General features: G+C 44.5%; 2 protein-coding genes across 4 annotated transcripts; both read right to left on the bottom strand.

Annotated features, from left to right (window-relative positions):
* Positions 1-855: 855 nt before the first annotated feature.
* On the bottom strand, positions 856-18,887 carry secisbp2l (SECIS binding protein 2-like). 3 transcript variants are annotated; one of them, XM_086144218.1, is made up of 19 exons: positions 18,648-18,854; positions 16,698-16,740; positions 14,831-15,042; positions 11,864-12,191; positions 11,625-11,763; positions 10,963-11,186; positions 9,063-9,087; positions 8,562-8,677; positions 8,169-8,279; positions 7,969-8,079; positions 7,708-7,875; positions 7,183-7,324; positions 6,357-6,532; positions 6,095-6,227; positions 5,808-5,970; positions 4,788-5,008; positions 4,474-4,628; positions 4,135-4,354; positions 856-4,045 (listed from the first exon to the last, which is right to left on the bottom strand). In XM_086144218.1, exons 3-19 carry the CDS (start codon positions 14,968-14,970, stop codon positions 3,378-3,380), a joined length of 3,240 nt encoding a protein of 1,079 aa, XP_086000344.1. In that variant the 5' UTR covers positions 14,971-15,042; positions 16,698-16,740; positions 18,648-18,854; the 3' UTR covers positions 856-3,377. The 3 variants fall into 3 exon arrangements, with proteins under 3 accessions (XP_086000344.1, XP_086000342.1, XP_086000343.1); XM_086144216.1 differs by lacking the exon at positions 16,698-16,740 and having other exon boundaries at positions 18,648-18,887; XM_086144217.1 differs by lacking the exon at positions 16,698-16,740 and having other exon boundaries at positions 8,562-8,674.
* Positions 18,888-19,025: 138 nt separating this feature from the next.
* cops2 (COP9 signalosome subunit 2) lies at positions 19,026-24,405 on the bottom strand. The gene is made up of 13 exons (XM_086144213.1): positions 24,247-24,405; positions 23,659-23,772; positions 23,496-23,573; positions 23,271-23,396; positions 23,095-23,184; positions 22,927-23,004; positions 22,527-22,701; positions 22,239-22,417; positions 22,001-22,053; positions 20,807-20,904; positions 20,632-20,714; positions 19,969-20,027; positions 19,026-19,578 (listed from the first exon to the last, which is right to left on the bottom strand). Exons 1-13 carry the CDS (start codon positions 24,298-24,300, stop codon positions 19,434-19,436), a joined length of 1,332 nt encoding a protein of 443 aa, XP_086000339.1. The 5' UTR covers positions 24,301-24,405; the 3' UTR covers positions 19,026-19,433.
* Positions 24,406-24,682: the final 277 nt, after the last annotated feature.

Below are 24,682 nucleotides of genomic sequence, written 5' to 3'. Positions count from 1 at the left end.
TTTCTCTCTTTTTTTTTTATGAATGACGCTCTCACTCACTCCACCTCTCTCTCTCTCTCTCTCTCTCTCTCTGATGCATGCAGATGAGTATGAATGGAGCAGAGGGAGAGACTGATAGGCAGCCTGCGTGGCTCCCCGCCCATCCCTCACCCGTGCACGACTGGCCAATCACAGGCGGGCAGGGTGACTCATTCTGCACGCACACACACAAACACACAAATACATGCACGCACACACACACACACACACAGCAGTCTGTACCGTAAATGAGTGCTCTATCCCCTGCCTCTAACATCAGCTCCGCTTCAAAGATCCTTTTATTAAAATATGGGATTGGCAAAACATGCTAAAATGGGTATTATCACTTTCCAGACTGACGTATGTGTGTGTGCGTCTGCGTGTGCGTGTGTGAGATGACTAAAGAGAGGAGCGCGGACGGACCTCAGCGGCACAATAAAACGCATCCTGTAGGGCAGCATGTGATACTCATATGACCTGCGTAAACAAAGAGGGGGAAAGAGACATTTGCATTTCCATCCCATTCAAGTCCGAACAGAATGTGAGGCGCCGGTTGAACTCTTTTACATATCGTACTCATCCCTGATCAGATAACCGCGGAAACAAGCGGGCACACACACAGAGCAAATCGCCAGCACCTTTAGTGACCTGCTTAACTATCAACAAATCTGTACAACTTTAAGACTCACAAATGGATTTGAATGTGTCCGGCAAATTTAATTCTTGATAGATTTTTGGTTCAATGTGACCCACAAAGAATGACCTCAATTATTCATTTTTAGCTCTGCTGACTGAAAAGAAATAAATGTAAAAAAAAAAAAAAAAAGTCAAACCAAGTTAATTAAACAACATTTTAATGATGTTAATCATCAGTCCATATAGTTTAGAGCGATAACAGGATTATGAGAAACAATGTCCAGCAACGTCGCTGTTGTACGGTCTGAAAGAGACAGTCATAAATATCCATATAAAGACAAAACACACTGGAAAAGTACTTCACTGAACCGCTTTTTTCTTATTCTTTTTTTTTTTTTGCTGTCATTTTGCTAACATGTTACAAGACCTCTACTGGTACTGTATGTACATAGTGCAAAAAAAAAAACAAAAAACTTGCTGTCGATGGACATACTTCAAAAACACTTAGATGGAGTCAATAGGAGCACAAAGCCGAAGCGCAGCGTACCTTTTTATCAAACCGGAACTATTTTCAGAATCCCGAGAATGATATTCGGCACACTGTCGCCCCCTCCCTCGATTACAGCCCGGCGTGCCGCCTGAACATGCCGCCCTTCTCCGTTAAATACTATTATCAAATTGGATTCCAACTGATAAAATGGTAAAAACTATAAAATGGCTTTAAGAAGAGGGAGGGTGATTTATTTAATACAATAAAAATCAAGATCTCTTTTATACACTAGTATTTACAAGGATTTATTAGTGTGTGGGTGTTTTGACTGCCGCGGCAGCCGCCTTTAGACCGACAAAAACCCAATTTTTAGTCAAGGAATTATTACACATTTAAAATTTAACACCTTGCTTGCCTTAGCAGTTGTCACCTTAACAGAGTCTCACATCTAAAAATCATAAAGGTTATTTATTAATTGACTGTTTGTCAATCATAGATGTGAAACATTTTCACAAGACAAGGGCTGACTGGTCTAATCCCAGGTTGTTTTTTTTTTTCCCCCCCAACCACATTTAACAAATTATAAATGTCAGAAAAGGCAGATGCACAAAGAGAAAAGGGGGGGGACAGGGGTTGATACAGAAAAATGCTAATATTCCCACTTTATGCCTTCCTTTGACACCAGAAGACAAGGCAAAAAAAAAAAAAAAATGCGGATAAATTTGAAAAATAAAAGGTTTGAAGATGGTAAACCAATTAATTTTTTTTTAAAAAGCCTGGGACCTCCCCCTCTACTCAACACGCCACCAGAGTACAAACTCCACCACTAACACCACTTTTTTTTTTCCACCTTCTGAAACACACAGCGTCTGATAACTGAAGAGGATTCCAGTCAGAGGGAGACAACCCCGAATAGTTTCACATTAGGCAAGATTGATTTGACAAACCAGAACACCTAGAGAAAAAAAAAAAAAAAAAAAAAAGAAGTTATTTACACAAAAGCTTGCTTGGCTTCTTAGAAGTTAAATAATTTGAATCATCTGAATACAGAAATGGGACACTTATCTTAAAAACAGAAATAAATCTTGACGGGAGAGGTTCCAGAAAAGCCCAGACCCCCTCCTTCCCCTCCCCCCCGCCACGCTTTTAATGTTCTTGTGAGTAAAAACTATTTGCCGACTGATCGTTAATGGAGGAAAAACCCACCTCTCCGTATCTGTCGCCGAGCAGCGAGGTGGAAGTGCACACAACATGGCAGTATGTACAAAAGGAAGGTAAAGCTAATAGACACTTCAAAATAAATGCAAACAGTGCATCTCGTTTTTAGGACGTGAGCACAAAAAAAAAAAAAAAAAAACTTTTAGAGATGTAAACCTGAGCCAGGGGTGGCGAATGCGGCGTCCGCGGGAAAGCCTGGGGGGGAGCGACGTGTAAACGGCGTAGCTTTCGAAATAAAAACTTCAGAGTGAAACATCGGATCGCTTCATCGCCGTGGTGACCGCTGGCACCACCGAGAGTGATGAGGCTCGTCTAAGAGGCGGCATGTAGATGGGGGACGCCCATTTGACTAAAGAAGATTAAATTCTTTAAATTTTTTTTTTTATTTTGATTATATTGCTCCCAACATTTTGAAAACCCTGTTATCGAATGGATGTGACGCTCCGTGACACGGCGCCGGTGACCCCCTGGTCTCAGCTCGGTATGACGTAAGACAGGAGCTGAGAGGTTCCAACCTTCCTCCGCCAACAACAGACTACAGTTTGCCATTTTCTCCATGGCCAGCGCTTGCTTCCCCCCAAAAAAACACTGACTCTTGGGAGAGAGTTCAGCTTCAGAGGAGGAACACAAAAAAAAAAAAAAAAAAAAACTAAAAAAATGTTTCCTCTGAATTCAAGTGTGGCAGGTTGCGGGGCTGACCAAGCGAGGGTGTCGTTTCCGCAGCACGAGCGGGAGCGTTTGTGTCTCTTGGTGTGGGCCGACCTGCGCCAGCTGCTCTCCGCAGAAGGTTCCTGGTCTGTCTGTCTGTCTGTCTGTCTGTCGGCATGTGGGTGTGTGTGTGTGTGTGAGTGTGTGTGTGTGAGAGAGAGAGAGAGAGAGAGAGAGGGAGAGTGTGTTGGTCAGCTGGTTGGATACCTGAGATCATATGTGGAGCGGGGGTGGGTTAGAGACAAGATGAGTGGGTCCGAGAGCGGAGGGGAACGGTCAGAACGGAGGAGGAGGATAACCAGAGTTATCAACCTGCTATCTTCTTGGCCTCCACTTGCTCTTGGTTCTCCACCTTCGTCTCCGTGATTTCAGCTGAATCTAGAACCTCCTCGTCCTCACTTTGCCCTCTCTCATCTTCGTTGTCCTCCTCCTCCTCTTCCTCGTCCTCCTCTTCCTCGTCCTCATCTTCCTCGTCCTCCTCTTCCTCGTCCTCCTCTTCCTCGTCCTCGGTGCTGTCCTGGCTCTTCCCCAGCTGCAGGTTCTCCAGGGTCTTGGACACCCAGGATTCGATGCGGCTGCTGAGGGTGGGCACCTCCACGGAGATGGGTTCGGGAGTGTAGTCCTCCTCTTCCTCTTCCTCCTCCTCTGCCTCCTCTAGCATCCCTGGGACCAGGGTGGAGGTGGTGGAGGTGATGGAGGAGTTGAGCGGGCCCCTGCAGCTCCCATCCAACGAACCTGTCTCCGTGCTCTGCTGAGACGCCGACTCCAGCCTGTCGTCGACACGCACCTCGTCCCTCTCGCCGTTGCCCTGCGCGGGAACCCCTGGCCGGGCCGGGGTCGCTGCGGCGCTCTGGGGCGCGGCTGCCGGGGCCTCGCTGTCCTTTTGGGGGGCCGGAGGAGGTGCCGGGCGGCTCTTCTCTGCCACTGCAGGCTCCGGGGCATCCGAAGTTTCCACCATACTCCTCCAGTTGGTCTCTGAAGGAATGAAAAAGATCACTTTTAATCGTTCCTCATGTTTTGCAGAAAAAACACAAGGCAAAAAGGAAGGGGGGGGGGGCGCTTACCATACTCCTTTTCGTTGACCTCGGAGATGGGCTCGGAGAACACTGAGCAGAAGGAAATCGCGGAAGCTGCGGAGTGGTTGCGGGAATGTCCCATGTGGTGCGGGACTTTTTTGTCATTCTTCAGCGCCTCCTCGGCCTGCTCCTGCTCCAGAGCAGACACCATGTCCTTGTAGGCCTTCCTGGCCTCCTCGGTCAAAGACACCAGGCGGTTGAACATATCCTGAGCGAGAGCGAGAGAGATGTGGATTTGACCCTTCAGAGATGGTAGAATGGATTCCTACACAAATAAACTTTTCCAAATGAAGTCATTATTTTTCTTCTAGTGATCTCCAGGCTCACCACAGCTCCAGAGTAGTTGAAGATGCCAACCACGCTAACGGGCACAAGTTTGTTCACGCAGCGCCCCAGGGCTTTTCGGCCCAAGGCAAACACAAACGGGATCTCCTGGTCTCTGGCCATCGCAATGACGGTGTACAGAGCTTCGTCCAGGCCGCCTGCAAGACAGGGAAGGATTGGAGACTGTAGTATGAGCAACAAATAAAGGGGCTCAGGTTTATTTTAGAAATTCAAAATGTTTCAAAATGACAAAAAAGGCAGTAACAAAAAGTCAGGGGAAATAACCCTGCCGGCGGCTGTCTTGCAATACACCTCACCTTTGGCCTGGATCTTCTCACAGTTGGGAGAGATGATGACGCACTTAATCTTGTGCAACCTCATGTGCTTGGTGACCTCCCGGAGCCCCATGACCAGGCGACGCTTGGACTTAGCCTTGGTGGGATCCTTCTGGTAGGAACGCTCTTGGACGCGGACCAACTCCTGCAACAGCAGGGTCACACTCTCGTCGATCTCCTTGCTCAGCACCTGGTTGCAGTACCTGCAGGAGAGGCACCAAAAAAGGTTTTTTAACGCGTCTTTAAAGATGCCACTTGGCCTCTTCTGGGTCCAAAACTGTGTAAACATCAGGTACACAATTATTGGTTCTTTTTAACTCGTGCAAACTTGCACTGGGAATCACCAGAGGCCCTTTCAACTCCAAATATAACACAGCCTTGGGTAAACGGTTCCGAAATTTTAACCGAGGCAGGGAAAAACTCCTTTTACACACACACACCTTTACTGTTGCAAAAGGGATCATAAAGCAGACCAATCCACCAATATTGAAACAACCAGCGATAAATATTATGCCAGACTTGTACAGACAGGTTCTAGGTATTTGCCTTGTATATACAGATGGACAAATTGATTCGCTGCTGCCAAGAAAATTGTTGTGATATTGTACGTTTTTTTTCAGACGAGCGTCTAAGAGACAGGTGTCCCAGCGGTCTGAAGTGAGGAGGATCTCGGTGACAGAGGGCTTTTGGAGGTCTAAAATGCAAAATCTGTTGGAGAAGGGTGGGCCGGGACAATGGGCCCACGACCGAGGGCACCGCGGGACAAAGCTGCATTTGTGGCCTCTGACATACATTTTTGCTGAGAAGGGACAATGTGGCAGACATCTGTGTCGTACACTACAATTCTTTATTGTACGAATCCGCCCTTAAATACACCCGCTGGTTCGGAGAGTATGCCCGGGTGGGAAAAGAAAATTCGCTTCGCTCGTCTTTTACAAGCCAGTCCCCACGTATCCCGAAAAAAAAAAACCACGCCACACGGAGGGAGGCGCGTACACTCACTCTCTAAAACGCCGGCTGTGGATCTTTGTGATGGCGTTCGAGGCCATGGGGCTCCCAATGCCAGAGCTTGAAGGAGAACCCTGCGACACAGGAGTTATGCTGTACGGGGAGTTCTGGCTGGCCGGGGAGAGGGACGCGTCACTCGGCACGCTCAGACCGTTCTCTGTGGAGACAGCAGCAGAGATACTTTAAGAGACAGAATAACAGATTGGACAAAATAAATAAAAATTGACACACATCTTGGCAAACGTGGTGTTTTCGCCATGCTTTCGTGAACTTTCACGTACCTTCTTGGGAGGCAGGTTCCCGGGTAAGGTCGTCTGTGAAATTAAGACACTCTTCCCCCTGCTCTTCTTGTCCCGAAATCGTTTGCTCGACACTCGGTTTCCCTTTTTTCCCTTCGCGTTCCTTCAGGATGATCTAAAAAGTCACACAAAACACAGATTAGCGCAGCAGGAACATGACGGGAGTTACAGTGTTATCCGCGTCGGCGGACACCGCCCTCTTGTCTCCCCGTGAATCATTTGCTGTAAACCTGACGTCATTCACCTTCTTCAGGGCTGTCGGTCGTTTGACTTTGGGGATTTCTCTCTCCTTCCCTCTCTTCATACGAGGAGCGGTGGAGTCCAGGGTGTTCGGCGGGGCTGTGTACGTCTGCTGATGTCCCCGCAACATGGATGTCAGGTTGGTCGACCCAGAACTGTGGAAGGGAGCGGTGGTTCCCACTGGAGAGGAGCGGGACGGGGTTAGAGCGGCCCTCGTTCATCAGGCTAAAAAAGCGAAACATGTTCAGATCTGACTCGACCCGCCGAGCGTTTCCTTGCTCTCGGGACAAACACCCACATACAGGGTTCAGGTTGAACTATTTTGGACAGAACGTCAACATAAGCAATGTCTTAGATACTGTGTGGTTACTGTGATAGATTTGACACTGAGGGATAAATTAAATACTGAATCTTTCACTAAAGTTCACTGGTGCATCGCCTCTGTAACTTAATTCCAATCCTCGTTGTTTTTGAAGTCTGAAAAACAACGGCGGCTTCTACGATGACTACAATTATTTTGTTAGCACCTCATTGCTCTGTTGAATTGAGTTAGCTGAGAAAATTCTGTTCAGGTCAATATAATTTTATGTTATATATTGAGATTGCATGTCTGTTCGGCAGATATGGAGAAGTATTTATCCATATCCAGCCTGTCATTCTGGTAAGACTTGAACATTTCATAAAAACCCTGCTAGATATAGGATTTGGCTGCCATATTTGGCCAAAATCTTCAAATTCCAAACCCAACACTGAAATATGCAAGAGGCTTGTGCTTGAACAGGTCAATCGTGTGCACCCTATTTTCTTGTGTGAGAAGAGTTGGATCACACCTGTAAACGACAGCGGTTTGGTGTTGGTGACTTGTTTGGCCTTCAACGCCTGCTGATGTTTCTCCAAAGCCGCCAGCATGTCGCCGAGGTCCAGCTCCACCGGAGTCTTGCTCTTCTTCCCCGCCGCCTTGGTGAGCGCTTCCTGTTCGATGAGAAGGGAAAGAGAGAACGGGTTCATTTAAACAAATCAAAATAATATCTGGATTCTTGCCATTGCCTCAGTTTCACAGAGATGCAAAGCGTAAGGTTTCTGCAGTGTCTCAAAGCATGGCGACACGGCATCTGGACTTTTGACGACGGCCGAGATGATTTTGCACAGAACAGACTGTATTCGTAAACAGAGACCGACGTGTCCATTTTCAAAACAGATCATATCACTTTGTTAACCTGCTGTGTTGCAGCAAAGCATTTTCAGACAGTGAGAGGTGTATTTCAGAGGCTGAGTGAACTGTTTCAGATTGGTCTTATAAGCCTGGACCAGCGGTGCATGGTAATACCTGTGATACCCGAATAGCAGACAAATACCTGTAATTTTTGCTGTTCCATGCTGATTTCAGAATACTCCTGGGCGGTGGCCAAGGCAGCAGCCAGGGCTTTCTTCCTCTGGCTCTTGGCTCTCTTGGGAACAGACGTGGTTATCGGGATAGGTGTCTGCACAATGTTGATGGGAGAGTTTTCGGGAAGGTTGTCGAGCTGTGATATGGATAAACCAGATTCGGCAAAAGGGTCAGCGTATATTTCACACAACCTCCGGAGACGGTGTTCAAAGTCAGCACTTTAACCCACCAGGTTTTTGGGAAGTTTAGGTTGTACGTGTGTCTGGCCGGGGGGAAGCTCCAACTTGGTGTTTCGCTGGGCAGCACCGCCTGTGGCGAGATCTGGGAACTCCTCTTCATCCTGACACACCCAAAGAAAACACTTCAGCACAGCCAACCCAAAGGTCCAGTCTACGTGATGTTGCTCTGAGAGTGTATTCCTGCTGTCACCTCGAAATACAAAGGCTCCGGGGTCAACTCGGTGCTTGTAACCACCGCTGGCTGGAGTCTTTGTTCTGACTGGTTGGGTGGAGGGCGGCCTGGATAGCCACTGTGGAAATCCTGAGGGTGGGGGATTAATGGAGAACCCAGCAGTCAGTTTCTACCCACTGGGTATTTACAACCTTATTCCTCGTATGATAGGACAGAGTAGCGGCATGTGTGAGCGTCACAGTCTCTGCACCACTGTTGTTACTCTACTGTCCATCTATTTGTCTATGTAATGCTTGTCTTTCCATAACCGTTGCGTGTTTGCGTCGATCCTATCTCCAATGCTGCAGGGCGGGACTTTATCACAAAGAAGACTTGGTGTCACAGCATGTACTCCGGCAAGGTCTACTGTACCTGGGAGAAGCTTTTCTGCTCAGGATTCTTCCTTGGGTCTCCTCTGTGGAACTGGCCATTTCTGTCCCCCCAAGACTTCTGGGTGGCTTGAGAGGCAACATTTACCCAGGTACCTGCTAAAGGAGATAGTTATTAACGACTCTCGTGGATCCATCATTGGTTAGCGATTAAAGATCTTTAGTTGATAAAAGTACTGATTGGCCGTTAGAACTAAAAAGAATTGAGTGATCCACTATGAAAAAAACATTATCTGCACCTTTTATCGTATTACTCACATTTTTTGGCCAAACTATGTTTTTGTGACTCATACGATTACTGCTGCCAAATCTATCCTTCGCTTTCTTTAGTTTCCTCCACTTTTTGTCAACACCCATTCCCAACATCGGACCGTGTCAGCTTCGGTTTGATAAAGAGTGAGTTGGTGCTGACGCGGAGGACAGGACAGAAACTCCACTGGCCAAAAAAAAAAAAAAAAAAAAAAAAAAAAAGCACCAAACTTACCTGTCATTACACCAGATTCCACTGCCTATGAAAAACACAAACACAAAACAAAAAGAATGTATGAGAAAGATTTTTTTCTCATCGTTATGCTTTCAGCGCATAGGCGCTCGCAGCTGCAAATCCCAATAGATAATTTTCTTTGGCTTGGAGAACTGATGAAAAGACGAACATGAAAGTGACCTGTGAGAAGGATTTTAACAGATTACCATTAAACCCACTAGACTCTTAGTTAAAATTTTACACACTGGGGGGAAAAAAAAAAGGATTGTGGTGTTGACTTTCATTTTCCTAGTATCTGTTAGCATTAGCCTCCTTCGCGGGGCACGATGGCCATCAGGCTATAATCAGAAATCCATCTTACGCCGACAACAAAAGACTGAATAATTGATCGTTTTGATTACAAAAAAGCGATCACATTCGTAAACAGGCAATTCTTTTTATTTGTTTGTGTAAACTCCCTGTCGGATGATAAGGGAAATTTTAAAATGCCAACAAACTGGATATCAAACCTGATTCTTTGTTTCGATATTTTCACAGATCTACAGCTCTTAAAGATAATTATGTAGCTTTGCAAAATTACTAATGAATTTTAATAGCTCTGGGAATCTGACCCTGGAAATCCTTCGCTTGCAGGCTATTAAGGGAAACTATTTCAACAGTCAATACCACAATAGCTTCCCTCAGTCTACCAATTTTGTGTGGCTCATAACAAGTCTGATTGGTTTTTGGCATTCCACCGGTCTGACAAGTTGTTTTGTTGCATGTTGTGGATTCGGTTCGAGGCTGATCAGAAATCTAATCCACGAGTGTTTGGTCTATGGCCATCGTAAGCGTCTCTTGGAAATCCGAAATTAACTCAAAGAGACCAGAATAACATGCACTTCCTGATTTGGTACAGCAATGCCAGACTACTTGGGAGGAGGAGGAGGCGTGGGGGGGGCACTTTGCCACAGGCACAATTCAATTACTAATTCATCAGATGGCAGGCCATTGTCGTCATGCACCAGCAGTGATTCCTGTGCAGATCCAATTACAGCCGTGCCAACCAACTTGGAGGTAAAAAAAAATACCAATAGTATTTGCAAGTTACAATATATCATTGAAGTGTATCGTATACTGGGGTGAGAGGCAGACAAACATCTGGACTGGTCCTTTGTCGATCATATGGCCAAAAAGATATACAACAAATTGCCTTCAGAGTGACCTACAATGAATTTAAGAGTTTTTAAATTGACCTGCTACTTGTTTTTGGTTCGTGTTTGAGAGCTGGGGAGCCCATAGAGAATTCACCAGACGATTCAAAATATACTTTGAATCCTGCTTAATATCACCCTGGACTATCTGGAGCCTGTGGTAGGACACAGGTGAAGCTGTAACCGGTCAGAATTGCTTCGATGAACAGGCTCATCATGGGGGTTAAGCGGCCATTTTCCAAAAAGTGCTTCTTTCTGTGATGGCTGTTTGTGAAATGTGGATTTGCTTTTGGATGCTGTGTTATCGTCAGCCGGTTGATGAATAATACGTTTGTCTTGGTCACTCACTCTCGATACAAATTAAAGAAAAAGCATTCTTCAGGGAGGAAATTATCCTTAGTCTAATGTGGAATTCTTTAATTCGTCAAAATGTTCGTGCAAGGTCAGATATCACTGTAAGCTTACCAATTATAGCCTGCAGGCAGCATGGTTGCCAACCATAGCTCGAGAACACATTTTCTCAGGGATGTTCACCTTCCTGCTTCCTGGCTTTATTGCTGCATTGTCTTTTTTTATTTTATGCTTTGTCTATTTACTATGTGCACGGCGCAGCTCTCAACCAGGCACATACCAAATACTTAAGTGTCCTGTCCCGTCGTGTAATGAAACAAATACCTGTGTGTCTGCATCAGAGACAGTAGCCGTACCGTGGAAGCTGCTGTTGTTTCAGCCGTTTGCTGTGATACCCCTGCAGCCTGGTTGTGTTTGGGGCTACAGTAGCCACTGTCACTGTCTATATCCGCTTCGCTGGCGCCCTGCTCGTTGTAGGTCTCAGCCGGATGGGAAGCCCGTCTCCTCTTTGTTCGGTTTTTCCACAGCAGGGGACTGGCTCGCTCGGCAGAACATCGCCCGGGCGCCTCACCTGGGAAATCTAAGGACAAGGCAGGTAAAACTCAGGCCTGTATACGACACAAAGGTCTTTTTCTTTTTTTATGTTCTTAATGTGACTGATAGAAGCCTATTTTGTCTGAACCATGTCTACAACTAAGTCAGGGGACACATCAACTTCTCTAACTGGATACTCTACATTCCAGCTGTTTCAGAAGACGAGCACAGCAATCATTTGCATCATTTATAAAGACCAAACACCTCTTCCCACTTCCTTGTTGATGGGCTCTCTGACAGTGAACCTTTAACTTTATTCACAGTGAAAAATGTTCTGAGACTTCTGTCACGCAACTTAAAAAAAAAACAAAACGACCAGACACTACGTGGTTAGGCGGAAATTTCAACGAAGAAAATATTCTGTCGCTGCACACGGTGAGTCTTAATACTATAATAAATACACACAACCAGCATGTTTTCTTACCAGTCTGCTGAGCTGCATCGACCAGCATGACTTTCTTCGTACGTCCATCAGGCCCCATGGTGCACACCTCCTTCTGTACAGCGACACTCCTTGTAGGGGGGCGCCGACCCCTCGGGGGCTGGCAAATACCTAACTGTTGCTATATATGATCAGAAGACACAGATCTGAGATAAAAGCTATCTATAGCAATAAAAAATAAAAACGCATTACCGTCATTCTATTGACATGCGATTCTGTACCTTTGGAAGGATATTCGGTCGAGCCATGCCTCTCCCCCGCTGATTTGCCATCCCATACGCAGGCCCGAGAGGCGGTGGCCTCTCGCCAACGTCTGCTGATACAGGATTGACCACCCCGGTCTGCACGGGCCCGGCGTATGTGCCGGGGAACGGCTGGTAAAAGCCCATTACGGGTGGGCACGGGGCAGGCATGATCTGGTAGTAGGCGTAGTCATTGGACACGGGAGGTTGCGGGGATGACAGGATGGGGTAGGCCAGATATGGACCTCCGGGACTCGGGTTAGGCTGCTGCCAGCGCAGCTCCCCACCATTGTACATAGGGTGTTGCCTAGGAAACACAAAATAAACCCACAAGAGGTAACTATAGTTGTCTACACAGTACACAAAAAGGAGCATCATAATGTGGCTGGAGTTGACAGTGTATGTATGTATGTATGTATGTATCCCTAAAATGCATTGCACATATTTGACAAAAATGAATTGCACATTTGCTGGTCCTTTTCAGAAAGCTAAATGGGAACCCATGCGTGTAATATGGCACTTAACCACTGACCAACTGTTAAAAAGGCCCGCCAGCTCATGAAAGATTCACTTGCTCGACTCTTTCCCCTTCCACACAGGTCCAGGAACAGCTGCCGTGCGGTGTGTGTGTGTGTGTGTGTGTGTGTGTGTGTGTGTGTGTGTGAAACACGATGGCGTCCGGGCATCTCGCTGAGCCTGCCTTATCCCTCTGTATTATCAAGACTTCATCTCAAAACTCTGAGTTGGTGATTTATGCAATGTGGTCTGGATATGACCAAACCATTATTTTTAAGCACAGGCAGTTCTAACTCAGAGACCAGTATTGATTATCTTTTAGCACTACTGTCTGTTTTGGTGAAAAAGGGCACTTAGCCTAATGCCTTTGGGGTGTTTTCATCGGTTTAAAAAAAAAAAAAAAAAAAAAAAAAAAAAAAAAAAAAAAAAGAGTGAGGACCCAACTATGATTTCTGCTTTACCTTACAGCTTACATGCATGTACAAAAAATTTCCTTCATACTGTAACAGTTGTAATAAATTAGCTTATTTACCTTGATAAAAATGAAGATTGTAAACTAAACTCTTCACACACTGTCGGAGCCCTGCTACAAACCCGTTAATTTGAAAAATACCGGCCAGACACAACCCTTACCCACTTGTGGTTTATGTTATGATAAATTGATCGTGACATTCTGCATCCTATTCCGAAAAGCCTACGCACATTTTGGGCATCGTGCGGAGGTGCAAACTCGGGCCCAAATGACCAAATCGGGTCCAAATGACATTTTCACAGCCAACCCTCTATAGCGGGCATTTCCTTGCATTCAAAGAGGGGGGAAGGAAACAAAGGAACGGATGTGTGCAGGATACAGCAGATCACCCTGGACAAAGAAAGAGCCACTGGAAACATTGATTGTGGTCCTGTGTCAACCCTGGGACTCTTAGGAGGTTTCCATTCATAACTGAGCGGACTGAAAGTGCATAGTAATTTGATAGCTTTAAGTCAACACATTTCTGTTAGCGTGCCATCATGACTTCTCTTATTCTTTAGGCGTAACATACTGAAGTAAAAGGCAAAGTGAAAAATAATTCTAAAAAAAAGAAAGCGTCTGATTGTTCTTGGGGGGTTCAAAATGAGGACGGCAGACTCGGCACAGTGTCCCAGAGTGACGGGGAGGCTAGAAAGGGGACTTTTTCACCCCTTCTGTCGCTCTGGTTGATGGACAGCATTCGAGCATGACTGCAGCCAGTTCTCTCCTACTAATTGTGAGAAAACATGAAGCCTTTAGTTCAGCGACTCCACAAGGCCCCTAGTCACAAGAAGGAGAGGTGCTAGCACAGCTCTGCTAATGGTGTATTGTGTACATACATTGTGCAGCATCGGGACCAGGGACAGTGAGATGTGAAAGAAGGGATTTGATTCTTTTGAAGTGTTTGTAGACGGACATTGTGCAATGCTTTGGAGACCCTAGATTTGTGTGTGTGTGGGGGGGGGGGACTGAATCCACTTGCTGCCACGCAAGCAGTGCAGTAACATCATTGGGGCTTTTTTATGTAAACAGGAAGGCCCGGGTAAAATGGGCGTGTTTCTAATTCTACAGAGAGAAGGACTAAATGTAGCGATGAATTTATGTTATTTTTTTTTGAAAAATCAAATTTTATAGGGTGAATATTAGATGTGTTAATTTTACAAGGGGGAAAAAAAAAGACTACATCAATAGCTTGCTTTGATTTATCGTTTACTTCCTCCAGTGGGAGAGCACCTTGATTTTTGAGTGAGAGGCTGCTGCCACACTCAAAGTTCATCCGTCAGGAAATCTCACGCTCAGTGACATTTACCTGAGTTTGGTTTGACAATTTTGACAATGCAGAAAAAGTGCTTGCATGTTTGGCTGCGTGTCGTGAAAAGAAAATACTTATAAGTCTTTTTTTAAAAAAAGCTGAATAAAATTCTGTAAGCAGAAGCTAAGCATCCAAGGAGTATTTCTGAAAGCATTGAGCTACCTTTTCTACGATATGATTCTTCATGAGCTTGTAAATGTTCGCACTTTTTAGAATGTGTAGGTTTCGAAGTTTGAGTTTAGAATGTTAATGTTTGGAAATCCAATTTCGTGATTTTTAATCTGCAAAGATTTCTTGACTCCAGTGAAAGCCAGCAATGAGGAGGGAACAGTGACTGGTTCCTGTTGCTTTACTTCATAGTGCATGTCCATATATATTCTTGGACCTTAACTTCAACCCGATGTCCACGGCTGAGACAGGTCTTCAAATCCTTCTATGTCATTAATTTGGTAGGAGACCCTACAGAGGTTCATCTGCATCTAAACCAGCCCGCCGAGGTGGAGTGACAGGATCAATCAACAGCGACAGGATTGATCACCACTGTAAATCATCTTGATGGGGAGTTTGTCTCATAAAAAAAAACCCTGAGCTGCGACTGTGACCTTACCTGTTGGGTTGGTTCTCCTGGACAAAAGGGTAGCATGTGATGAGATAACTGGGTATGGGAGTGGTCTCCACTCCTCCACTTCCCCCACCTAGACCTCCACCCCCTCCTCCTCCACCGCTCGGCTCTCCAGAAAGACTCATGCTGATCAGGGATCCCTCTAGACCTTTCTTCTGTGGGATGAACGGCTCCACTTCAGCTGACAGCTTCACATCCTGCACGACAGATGAGCAGATGTTACTTTGGTTGTGCTTGAGATGGGTTGAAGCTAGGTGACAAAACTGGAGGAACAATAACACAACTTGCATTTGCATGCACGTCTCTCACACACACACACACACACACACACACACACACACACACACACACACACACACACACACACACACACACACACACACACACACACACACACACACACACACACACACACACACACACACACACACACACACACACACACACACACACACACACACACACACGAAGGCTGTATGACATCACAAGGGAGAGTCAATGGTGGAGGGCGAGGAGTTGGGGATGCGCTTGAAAAAAAATAAAAATAAAACAACATGCATTACAGTGACAGGCAGGAACTCTGACTATCATAAAGAGGAATTTGTGATGTCACAAAGGGGAAGAACGTGTGAGGAGGGTGAAGTCCCCGGGCCAAACCCTATACAGGCCTTTCTATTCTTCCCCTGCATTCAAAGAAAACAAAACATAAAGTTCCGCCAGAGGTAATAAGAGGTAAAATAAACAACTTGTCAAAGTAGGTGTTCAACCATTCTTGACAGTCGGTATTGGGATACAGAATATCGGGATACAAATCCACTCTTTGGAGAACAATGGCGTCTCAAATGGTTATCCAGCACCACCTGGCCACTTAAAGCCCAGCTTGCTGGGAGATAACCATTACAGGTCAATGTACCTAATTGGGGCCTCAATTTGTTTCTCCTCGAGACTGATAAATAATGACCTTGAAACGGCAGCCTGTCAGAAGGAAAAATAAAAAAGTAAAAATGAATTTTTTTGAAAGTAGTTAATTATAGCAGAAATGCAAACCACATTGCAGTGCTAAATAATGGCCAACTGGAATTTTGTATATGTATCAAATTCTGAATGGTAAATGATCAAAATTGCAAACCAAATGCACTTCAGCGCCAGGTTGCCACAAAAAATGTTGCTTTAATTAGGTCAATGTAGGTTCTGCAGGGGGTCCAGAAAGGGTGACGAGGCCAACCAAGCCCATGATAGCCAGCTTCTAGAACTTTGACCAAAACCTAAGCTAATACAAATCACTCAAGCACCAAAAAAGGGAATTTTGTGAAATTTAAAAATATATTTTACTTGATTTATAGGAATCAAGGAATAAGGGAATTCTTCAGTAAAATACAAAAACATGAAATCAAATGATCCCTTATCGGTCATGGCGATAATAAACTATCAAAAAGGAAATTACACATCTCTTAATATTGTTGCGGAAACAAATTTGTTTAATTTCTTGTATAAGTTTTCAAACCCGATTAATCCAACATTTGCAAGAATCAATTAGTCAAGCCATTTAATCTAAAGCGAAGTAATGTATTTACAGCAGCCAAAGGTGGGTCTATGGGCCTGCAGGTCTTTGTTTCGTGACTATGATTTCATCTTTGCTTGACTTTACGGGCCAACGGAGGTGGACCGTGAGGCATGTGTCGAGCAAGGGTGTTTCAATAAGCTTGTGCTTTTCCAAAATGAACGGAAAATATGTTCAAGGTACCTGTTATTGTTTTAATGCACTTGATATTTGAAATGTACCGCTAACAGAGAAATGCTTTCCACAGATTATATCATTATATAAGGAATAATACCTAATTTAAAGACCTACCAAAATGTCAGGATTGTAAAACTCATGTCCTTGGGAAATCTTCCTGAAAGCAGAAAAAAAAAACTAAAAATTACATTCCATTGAAGGTTTTATTATTCAGTAATAAATATTTTCCTTGTGTGCATATTGCAGTGTTGACTGGTCCCCACTTGATATGATGATGCGACTGATGTAAACTCAAGGGGATGCTCTGTCCAAGAGGTCCGATTAAAATTATCTATGTTGCAAAGGATGCAGAGTTGACAGGGTTCAGAGTACAAAGAGGCTTCCTAAATTCTCTGAAACAGTGGTTGGGATGCATGAATAGAGTTTCAGTGCAGGCTATGGATGTGACACAGACAGCTATTGTCTCCCACTACCACCGTCTGTGGGTGGTTTTCTCACTTTTCCTATAATAAATCTATGGAAGTCACCCTGTTTTCAGAGGAAAAAAAAAACGCAGCCATTGAAGTGCTTCAACCACTCCTGCAAAACTAACCACACAAATTCAGGAATGAAAGATGATGGCATTCAAGAATGCCCCCTTAATGGGTAAAGTTTATTGGTGTCAGATGTGATTTTAACCTGTATGCTGGCACCATATCGCTCACAGGCGTTAAAGGATTACATTTGAGAGGATAAAGTAGAGACATGGGTTAAGCTAATTATACAGCATCTACAGAATTGGAGGCCCGACGTGCACCTGCAACTGAAACCTTTAAATAAGATGTGCTAGTTACAGCAGCAGACATTGGCCTCTCGATTTCAGTGATTTGTGTGCATGTGTGTGTGCCTGTCAGTGAGAGGCTGAATGAGAATAGCTGTGATTGTGAAAGCTGCAGTGAGGTCAGACCCAGATGTGCATCCACTGCGGATGGCAGAGCTCAGCGCGGTGAGACCGGGGGGCTGCTGAGCTCACAAGCCATTGTTTGTTTGACTTTCAAGCAAATCGCCCTCACAGTATGCGCGTCAGGACTGAAGGCTGTTGGAGGGATGGAGAGCAGGCAGGTGTTTACATTTGGGGACATGTACGAGGTAAAAACTAAACAATTAAATGTGAACCTGACAAAAGATTACAAGTGATCAGATACTGTCAATTGGGGAAAAAATAAACAGGTGACTGTAATAGTTACATGATGGAGTCATACAAAAAGCAAATATTCATGACAACAGAAGACTGTCCAACCACGTTGACGAAGAAACTCAACTTTCTGCATAACAAACAATGTCACAGGAATGACAGAAATGCAGAGGAACCGGACCTGCCCTGAAACCTCTCTGCCTCTCCTGCAAACAGTACTCTCATTCAAAAAAATTCATACCAAAAAGCCGGTCGGTAATGTTCTCCTCCCGGGGAAAAGGTCTGCAATGCCACCAAAAGGGTTTGGAAAAATAATAAGTGTAGAGCTGTCGCTCAGCTGTTGCCCTAAATAAAATGGCAAGCCCCGTTACATGCCAAGAAAGATGTTCAGCTTTTGTTAGCTAGCCCAGCTAGCATTGACACAGTCGCTTTTTGGCGTAACGAACAGAAGCGAGCACAAGTAGTATACACGATAACACTAAACGTGCAGAATATATTAAAAGGAATACGTAAAACGAGTGCTAACACATTAGCCGCGCCGGGTGACATATTAGAATTTATTCACTATTTTTGTGATGAACTGCGGGCACCGTTAGCTCTGTTGACGTTCGGTTACTAGCCAAATGAGAGCAGCCGCCCTACAAACACACCTAGCTACATTTGAATAGTGTTGTGAGTTTTGCTAATGAACCAAGGGTTACCATTTTAACTAGTCACAAAACAACACAGCTAGCACATTAAATAGGCTAAAGAGGCATCTTGTGCTGTCATTAAGAGTGGAATTTTGGGCCTAGGCGACAGTGGGAAAAAAAGCCCTGTCCCTTCGACTTGGTAGCAGTGCTTCCAAACAGACGTGCTAAAAATAAAACGTTAAAAATGACTAATATTACCTTACGGTCACTAGCGTCCATGTCAGTCTCCGACGCCGCAATAGTCTGTCATTGACCACCGTGCGGACGTCAGGATTGAGGCCCTTTTATCTTCTTCATTGCAATAACTAATAATCCCGGAGGCGAGGTCCTGGTAGTTCAGACCCCGGCGGTGGTGTCGAGACGGTGCTGCGTCAGCAGGCTGCTCGCCCGGCGGACTAGCAGCTCGGGCGGCTGGCTAGCAGTAAATGATGAGCGGGGAAATGGGAGTCACCTGAACGGAAGCGGACGAGGACCAGAAAAGCCGTGACTGGCTGCAGGACGGAGCGCGTCATGAGCGCTTTACGTAAACACTGTTCGCTCAATAAAGTTAAGAGAAAAAGTGATCCATTATGCCTCTTTTATATCAGTTAAAACCATTTTATTCCAAGCTGAATCATTTTAGTGCTGAGAGGGATTTGTTTTATTACCGACAGGCAACAGTATACATTAAAATACTGTGCGCACGCTTTCATACACATATGAACTTTTAAAACAACCAAAGCGTTTGTATGTTGCACGTGAAAGGATCTGCCAATCAGAGACATGGAAAACAGAAATAAGTGTCTGTGATTTCCTCTCATCAGGACAAAACAACATACTTTCGACATGTTCTAGGGGTTCTTGGTGACTTCTTGGAATTGGTGGCATTCTCAAATCCTGCGCTGTGTCTCTGGATTTAGACGATATTACTTGAAGGAGCACAGTAGCATAATTTATGGATGTAGTCAAACATGCCATTTCCTTGTCTTTTGGTTTTAAATGCCATCATGTGAGCTTGCTGACAATGGCTTGGTTGAGAGAGTTCAGCTGATTTGTCCATTTGTCTAAAGCTGTATAGCGAGCCCCTCCTCTCTTCTGGTAGTCCAGTTCTAGTAGCTGGTTCACTTGGTCAATGCGGCCATGGATCGTGCTGAGAAAACAGAAGGGGAAGGGAAAAAGTGAGAGAGTGAGCAACAGGTGCGAAACAATTGGTGAACTCAAATTTGAGAGATTTCAGGTCAGCCGACAGAAATGAGAGTATTGACGCTTTGCTCCATCAAGCACCACTATGGTTTGATCAAGGAGACAGAGTGAAACTCTAAATGCCTTCAAATGTCATCATCAACTAGTCATTTCCAAGAATCAGTGTGGAACGGGAAAGGGGAGTGTGAGATGTTAAAAGCGATGTGGCCGTCGGTTTCTCCAACAGGCTATTCCATCGATGCTTTTCGTAGCCCGGAGACGCAAACTATGAGGAAGTAAAAGCACTTCATGAAAGGAAACGTACTTCATTTTTGAAGAAAACAAAGGAGGAACTTACTTATCCAAGATGCACTGTACCAGCAAGCTCTCCACGTCACACACGTCAATATTCAGCTCCTAAATAAAGAACAAGTGAGGATTTTAACCACAAATTAGTCCAGGGGCGTGAGATCTTCCCCCAAAATGCCAACACAGTGACTTCATGAGCACCAACCACAGTAAAACTTCAAATAAGCTCAAAAATTTGAACCAAAGGAGAATAAAAAGTGAAGCTGGCCGTAAGCTGATTAAAAGCCATCAAAAAAGAAGGAAAAGGCAGCAGGGATTTAAAAAAAAAAACACCAAAATCTGTCATACAAGTATATCAGCTGATTAAGTTTTGGTTTTTCGTGGCAGGATAACAATCTGAGAATACGAGGCTGAAAAGCCCGTCTGCACCAGCTCTGAGACGTAATGACTGGTCGATTGTGGGAGTTCTTTGTCACACCCCAGAAAAAGATGTCCTACCTGAGCAGACGAAGCGTAACAGAGTCAAACTAAAACATCATGCACCCGTGTAGATAATTAATAATGCAAAAGAAACCACCATGACACAAGGGCAAAAAAGCTGAACGAGCACAATAATTGAAGTGGGAACATCTTTTCAAGGCACTTTTTGTTTTTATTGAAAGGACATGGCATTCATGACAAACCACCGAATAAAAGTAAAAGTTCACCCTACCTTCGAAATGAAAGGGATGTGTATTCTTGTGTACGGTTTGATGAGTTTGATAAGTACTTGAGTTCTAATGTTCCGAAGGAGCTCTGAAATGCAACACCGCCTTGTTAGCAAAACTTAAGCACAATATAATCCCCCCCCCCGCCCCACACACCTCACACGAATCACGTTCACTCACCCTCTATGTGCTCTCTGATGAAGGGGTCATCCATTATGTTACTGTGATTTGTTTTCAAGATCTTTTCAAATTCAGTGATGTCATTGTTCTGGTAGGCGCTGGAAGGGGAAAACAAGTCAATGTTGTTATGCTGGGCACATTGTGTGAAAATGACCCGCGCAAAAGTTCTCATCCTGACAGCTGTCAAATGCGATCAAAAATATTAGGGATTGAAGTAAACACTATTCTTGTGAAAAGCCTGGGTGTGTGTTTCCAGTTTGTTGTTTATAAAATACCAACATTTAATCTGTGCATGCAACCAAAGCCTTAAAGTACAGGTCCTAATATTTGTACAAACATGAGACCAGAGCAAGAACATGGAGGACAATAAAGAACCCAGTAAACACAATCGTCGGTTTACAATCGTGATGGCTATAAAAGGAAAACATGCACAAATGTTGAAAGACTAATGTTTTACTATACAGTAATGACCATTACTGCCTCAGGCTGCGAAATGCTATAGGAGATGTGAGCATATTGTTTGAGGGAAATGACAGAGGAACAGCCCTCAGTCGCCCTGCATTGCTTTTTTAGCGTAGTATTTGGTATTTCTAATCCTATTCCACAGAGTAAAGGCTCCCTAGATTGTTAAATACTGCGCTTTTTGTGCATGAGCTTGTTGGAATAGGCAAATGACGTTGTGGCAACCGTCTGCATCGTCTGTCTCCCCCACTCTTGTTAAAATATATTGCCCTCCCCCAGCAGTCTCCCCCAGCCATCTTTGCCTCCTTCAGAGTCATGTAGCCATATCATGTAAAACAAAACAGCATTTCTTTCATAAACATTACAAGTACCCTGCAAAATATCTTGACGTGGTTGCGCACAAAGTCCAATGCCGAAAAAGAAAATCCGGAGGTTGTGTTCCATTTTATGTCAATGTTACATATACAGTTGCCTCAAATAGAAATACCGCCATGTTGCTTTGCATGAAGCGATGGGAAGTGAGATGAGATAAGCAGTGATCGCAGAGTTTGCATGTGAGGACGCACTGGAAAACTTGCGATCACATCAGATCACTCGTGCTAACACAGATCGAAAAGAGGCAATGTTTAAAGTGGTCTAGTTGTTTTACCTTTGAATCTATAATAATGGCATGATAACAAAAAGTAACACTTGTTGGAAAACATTTTAAAGTTAACACAAGGCCATACTTACCTTACTAAATTTGTCATCGCTAGGATCTCTGGGTCATTTTTATATGGTTTGGCCTTTGAAAGAGATGGTAAAAGTTATTCATGGGGCTGAAACAAGACCATGTGCTTAGAACATTCTGGTTAGACACACTGTTACCACAAAAACCGACAGGAAATACAGAGCAAGTCTATTATTTTCTCTGCTCTTTGTACATTAACATGCAACATGGAGTGCAAAGATCACACAATGACTTTCACACCTCTTGCGAATCAAAGGGGTTGATCCCTGACTTCATCAGCATGTTGGCTAGCACCAGGTACTTCAGGCATGTCGTCCTTCTCGGGCTTCCGGACTCGTCATAGTTTTTAAAGGCCTCAAAGAAATCTGTGTGAGCTTTCTCGAACTCTCCCTCTCTCAGATGCATTTTGCCACCACACTCTGGTCAGAGCCGAACGAGCACAGGTCAGTCATCGGAAAGCTTTGACAGCGCGGTGTGTGAAAGACACTTACTATAAAAATTTGCTTTACGAGTGAAAGAGGGTCGTACCTCGGATAACTCCCATTATAAGCGGATGAGGAATGGCAGATTTAATGTGAAGTGATTGCTCATAAAGGGCTTTCAGCTTTTTGTTGTTTTTCTGTGCTGTGTACATCTGAATTTCCAACGCATAGATCTCCAACAGCTGCGTGCCTTTTTTCAGATCATCCTCTCCATCGTCTGTCTGCGAACAGAAGGATAAAACGCCCGAAAAACACCGTCACCTCTCGCTCGAACATAATACCCGCTTATCTATTTGCGTTTATATATTCAGCGCAACCCATGATTAACAAACGCTAAAAAAATCTACACAAGACATTTTGTAAGACATCTGCCAGTGCATATGATTTGTCTAAAATTAAGGGAATAACAGTTGGTGATGAAACAAAAACAAAAAAAAAGACAGTACCTGACACGACTGGTGTAGCTGCCGGAGGATCTTCTGAAGCTTCCCATATTCTTCTCTTTCTAAATACAGCTTCCCAAGCTACAGGCAGGGGAGAAAAGAATTTCTGGCCACACTCTATCACCAAAAAGTGTTAAGTGTTGAATTAAATTTGGTAATTTTTTTTCATACCTTTGTGTTCGTTTTAAACCATAGTCTGTCATTTTTTGCATCCTTCAAAGCCTCCAGTGTAGTTTCATAGAACTCCTGTAGTAAGTCCATCTGGTTGTAAGGAGGGCATGTTTTAGTTTTCAGGTTTTAAAACAACTCTTAGGACAGGCTCCATATTTTTGTGCGTCTATCCATACCTGTTTGGAGGTAGAAATATAGTCCAGGATGGAGTTGATTGACTTCTCTGAGTAGTTCCTGGTTACAGCACTTCTTATGTACGTAAGCAGTTGCTTGTATCTGTTCATCATTTCTGGGAAATTGGTCTGCAAGGTTGGTCCACCGTAAGCAATAAACAAATCAAATCATACATCCATCATTGGAGGAATACAAGCATACGTATCAGTCAGTATTTGATTACGTACCAGCTTAAAGTTGATTTTAATCATCTGTTTTAGTGCTTTAAACCCCCATTCTCCTTTCTCTCCCTCTAGCTCCAACACCTGCACAGACAATAACACCATCATGTGATAGTAAATGATCGGCTATTTGGAAAAAAGGGTGCATTCTTATGGAGCATCACTCCACCTTCTGGAAACTGCTGAGTGCTGCTTTGGGATCATCCTCCTTCAATGCTTTGGAGTTGTAGTACTGGTTTTCCAGGTCCACGTTTGGCTCTGAATTGCTGTCTTCTGAGTATTCCTATGTGCATGTCACAGTTGAAATCACAAAACACAGATGCACTGGGTATGTTTTACTTTTCCCCACAACATGTAAGCGCGACTCTCCGGTAACACACGCTAGCGGGGAGCCACCGCTGCCCGGCAATGTTATATTCTGCTATTTGAGCTTCAGCTGCCGTTAGCTAGCGCCACGGCTAGCCACCTAGCCGGATGATTTAGTGTCCAGAGCTGTAAAACTAACCCGGTGACACTTAAATGCAAATATATCCAGCGAGCTAAACAACGCGGTAACTGTTATAAACATTAACCAGCTATGTGGCAATTACAACCTCGAGGGTAACGTTAGTCATCCGCTGACTGCTATAGGCTTGGTATTAGCAAACAAGCTAACCAAACAGCTAACACTGCTAGCCCGTACAGCCGGCGCTACCAAGCTAACGCCCGGTTCAAGAGTACCAGCAAGAGCAAGCAAAGTTATTTCGGACGTAAATACCAGGTCGTAATCTTCTTCATCGTCGCACATGAAATCATCTTCCATGTCGGACATCTTTGAGGTGTTCCTTGTCCTTGTCCAGAGACAGTCAGTAGCCCGGCCTGTGCTGTGTTTTGCAGCGAAAGGGTGGTAGAGTGTGTGTTCGGGGTGGCAAGAAGCGCAGGGGATTACTTTTCGCCCATAGATGGCGCTGTTGGATCGCCTCAGACGGAGGATTAACTGGGTCTGGGAGCTTCTGCAGGAGGTTGGAGTCACTTTCTGCAATTTCCAATTCGAGATAGACAGTCACCAAAACTTCCAAAATCGGCATTTTAATTTCTAATGAACATTCATGGCAAACGAGGAATGATGTCAAAGCAGTACAACAGTTCTTTTACTGGGATTTTGCAGAATGATGGTGCTATACTTTCGAAGTGACACTTTTCACAGTCGCAGT

This window comes from Fistularia commersonii, chromosome 3 (assembly GCF_037954325.1).
Source record: "Fistularia commersonii isolate RoL2024-O1a breed Wild chromosome 3, RoL_Fcom_v1.0, whole genome shotgun sequence".
Classification (NCBI taxonomy): domain Eukaryota; kingdom Metazoa; phylum Chordata; class Actinopteri; order Syngnathiformes; family Fistulariidae; genus Fistularia; species Fistularia commersonii.
Note: the sequence above shows the minus strand (reverse complement) of the source record. Positions and strands in the feature narration are given on the sequence as shown.

Excerpts from the sequence above, each read along its gene's own strand:
- secisbp2l (XM_086144216.1), bottom strand. The coding sequence starts at position 18,668 with ATGGACGCTAGTGACCGTAAG. Across the intron at positions 11,764-11,863 it reads GACCGAATATCCTTCCAAAG|CAACAGTTAGGTATTTGCCA; the intron begins GTACAGAATCGC and ends GATCATATATAG. Across the intron at positions 5,971-6,094 it reads GGAACCTGCCTCCCAAGAAG|AGAACGGTCTGAGCGTGCCG; the intron begins GTACGTGAAAGT and ends CTGTCTCCACAG.
- cops2 (XM_086144213.1), bottom strand. The coding sequence starts at position 24,300 with ATGTCCGACATGGAAGATGATTTCATGTGCGACGATGAAGAAGATTAC. Across the intron at positions 23,574-23,658 it reads CACTCAGCAGTTTCCAGAAG|GTGTTGGAGCTAGAGGGAGA; the intron begins GTGGAGTGATGC and ends TTGTCTGTGCAG. Across the intron at positions 20,715-20,806 it reads CATCAGAGAGCACATAGAGG|AGCTCCTTCGGAACATTAGA; the intron begins GTGAGTGAACGT and ends GTTGCATTTCAG.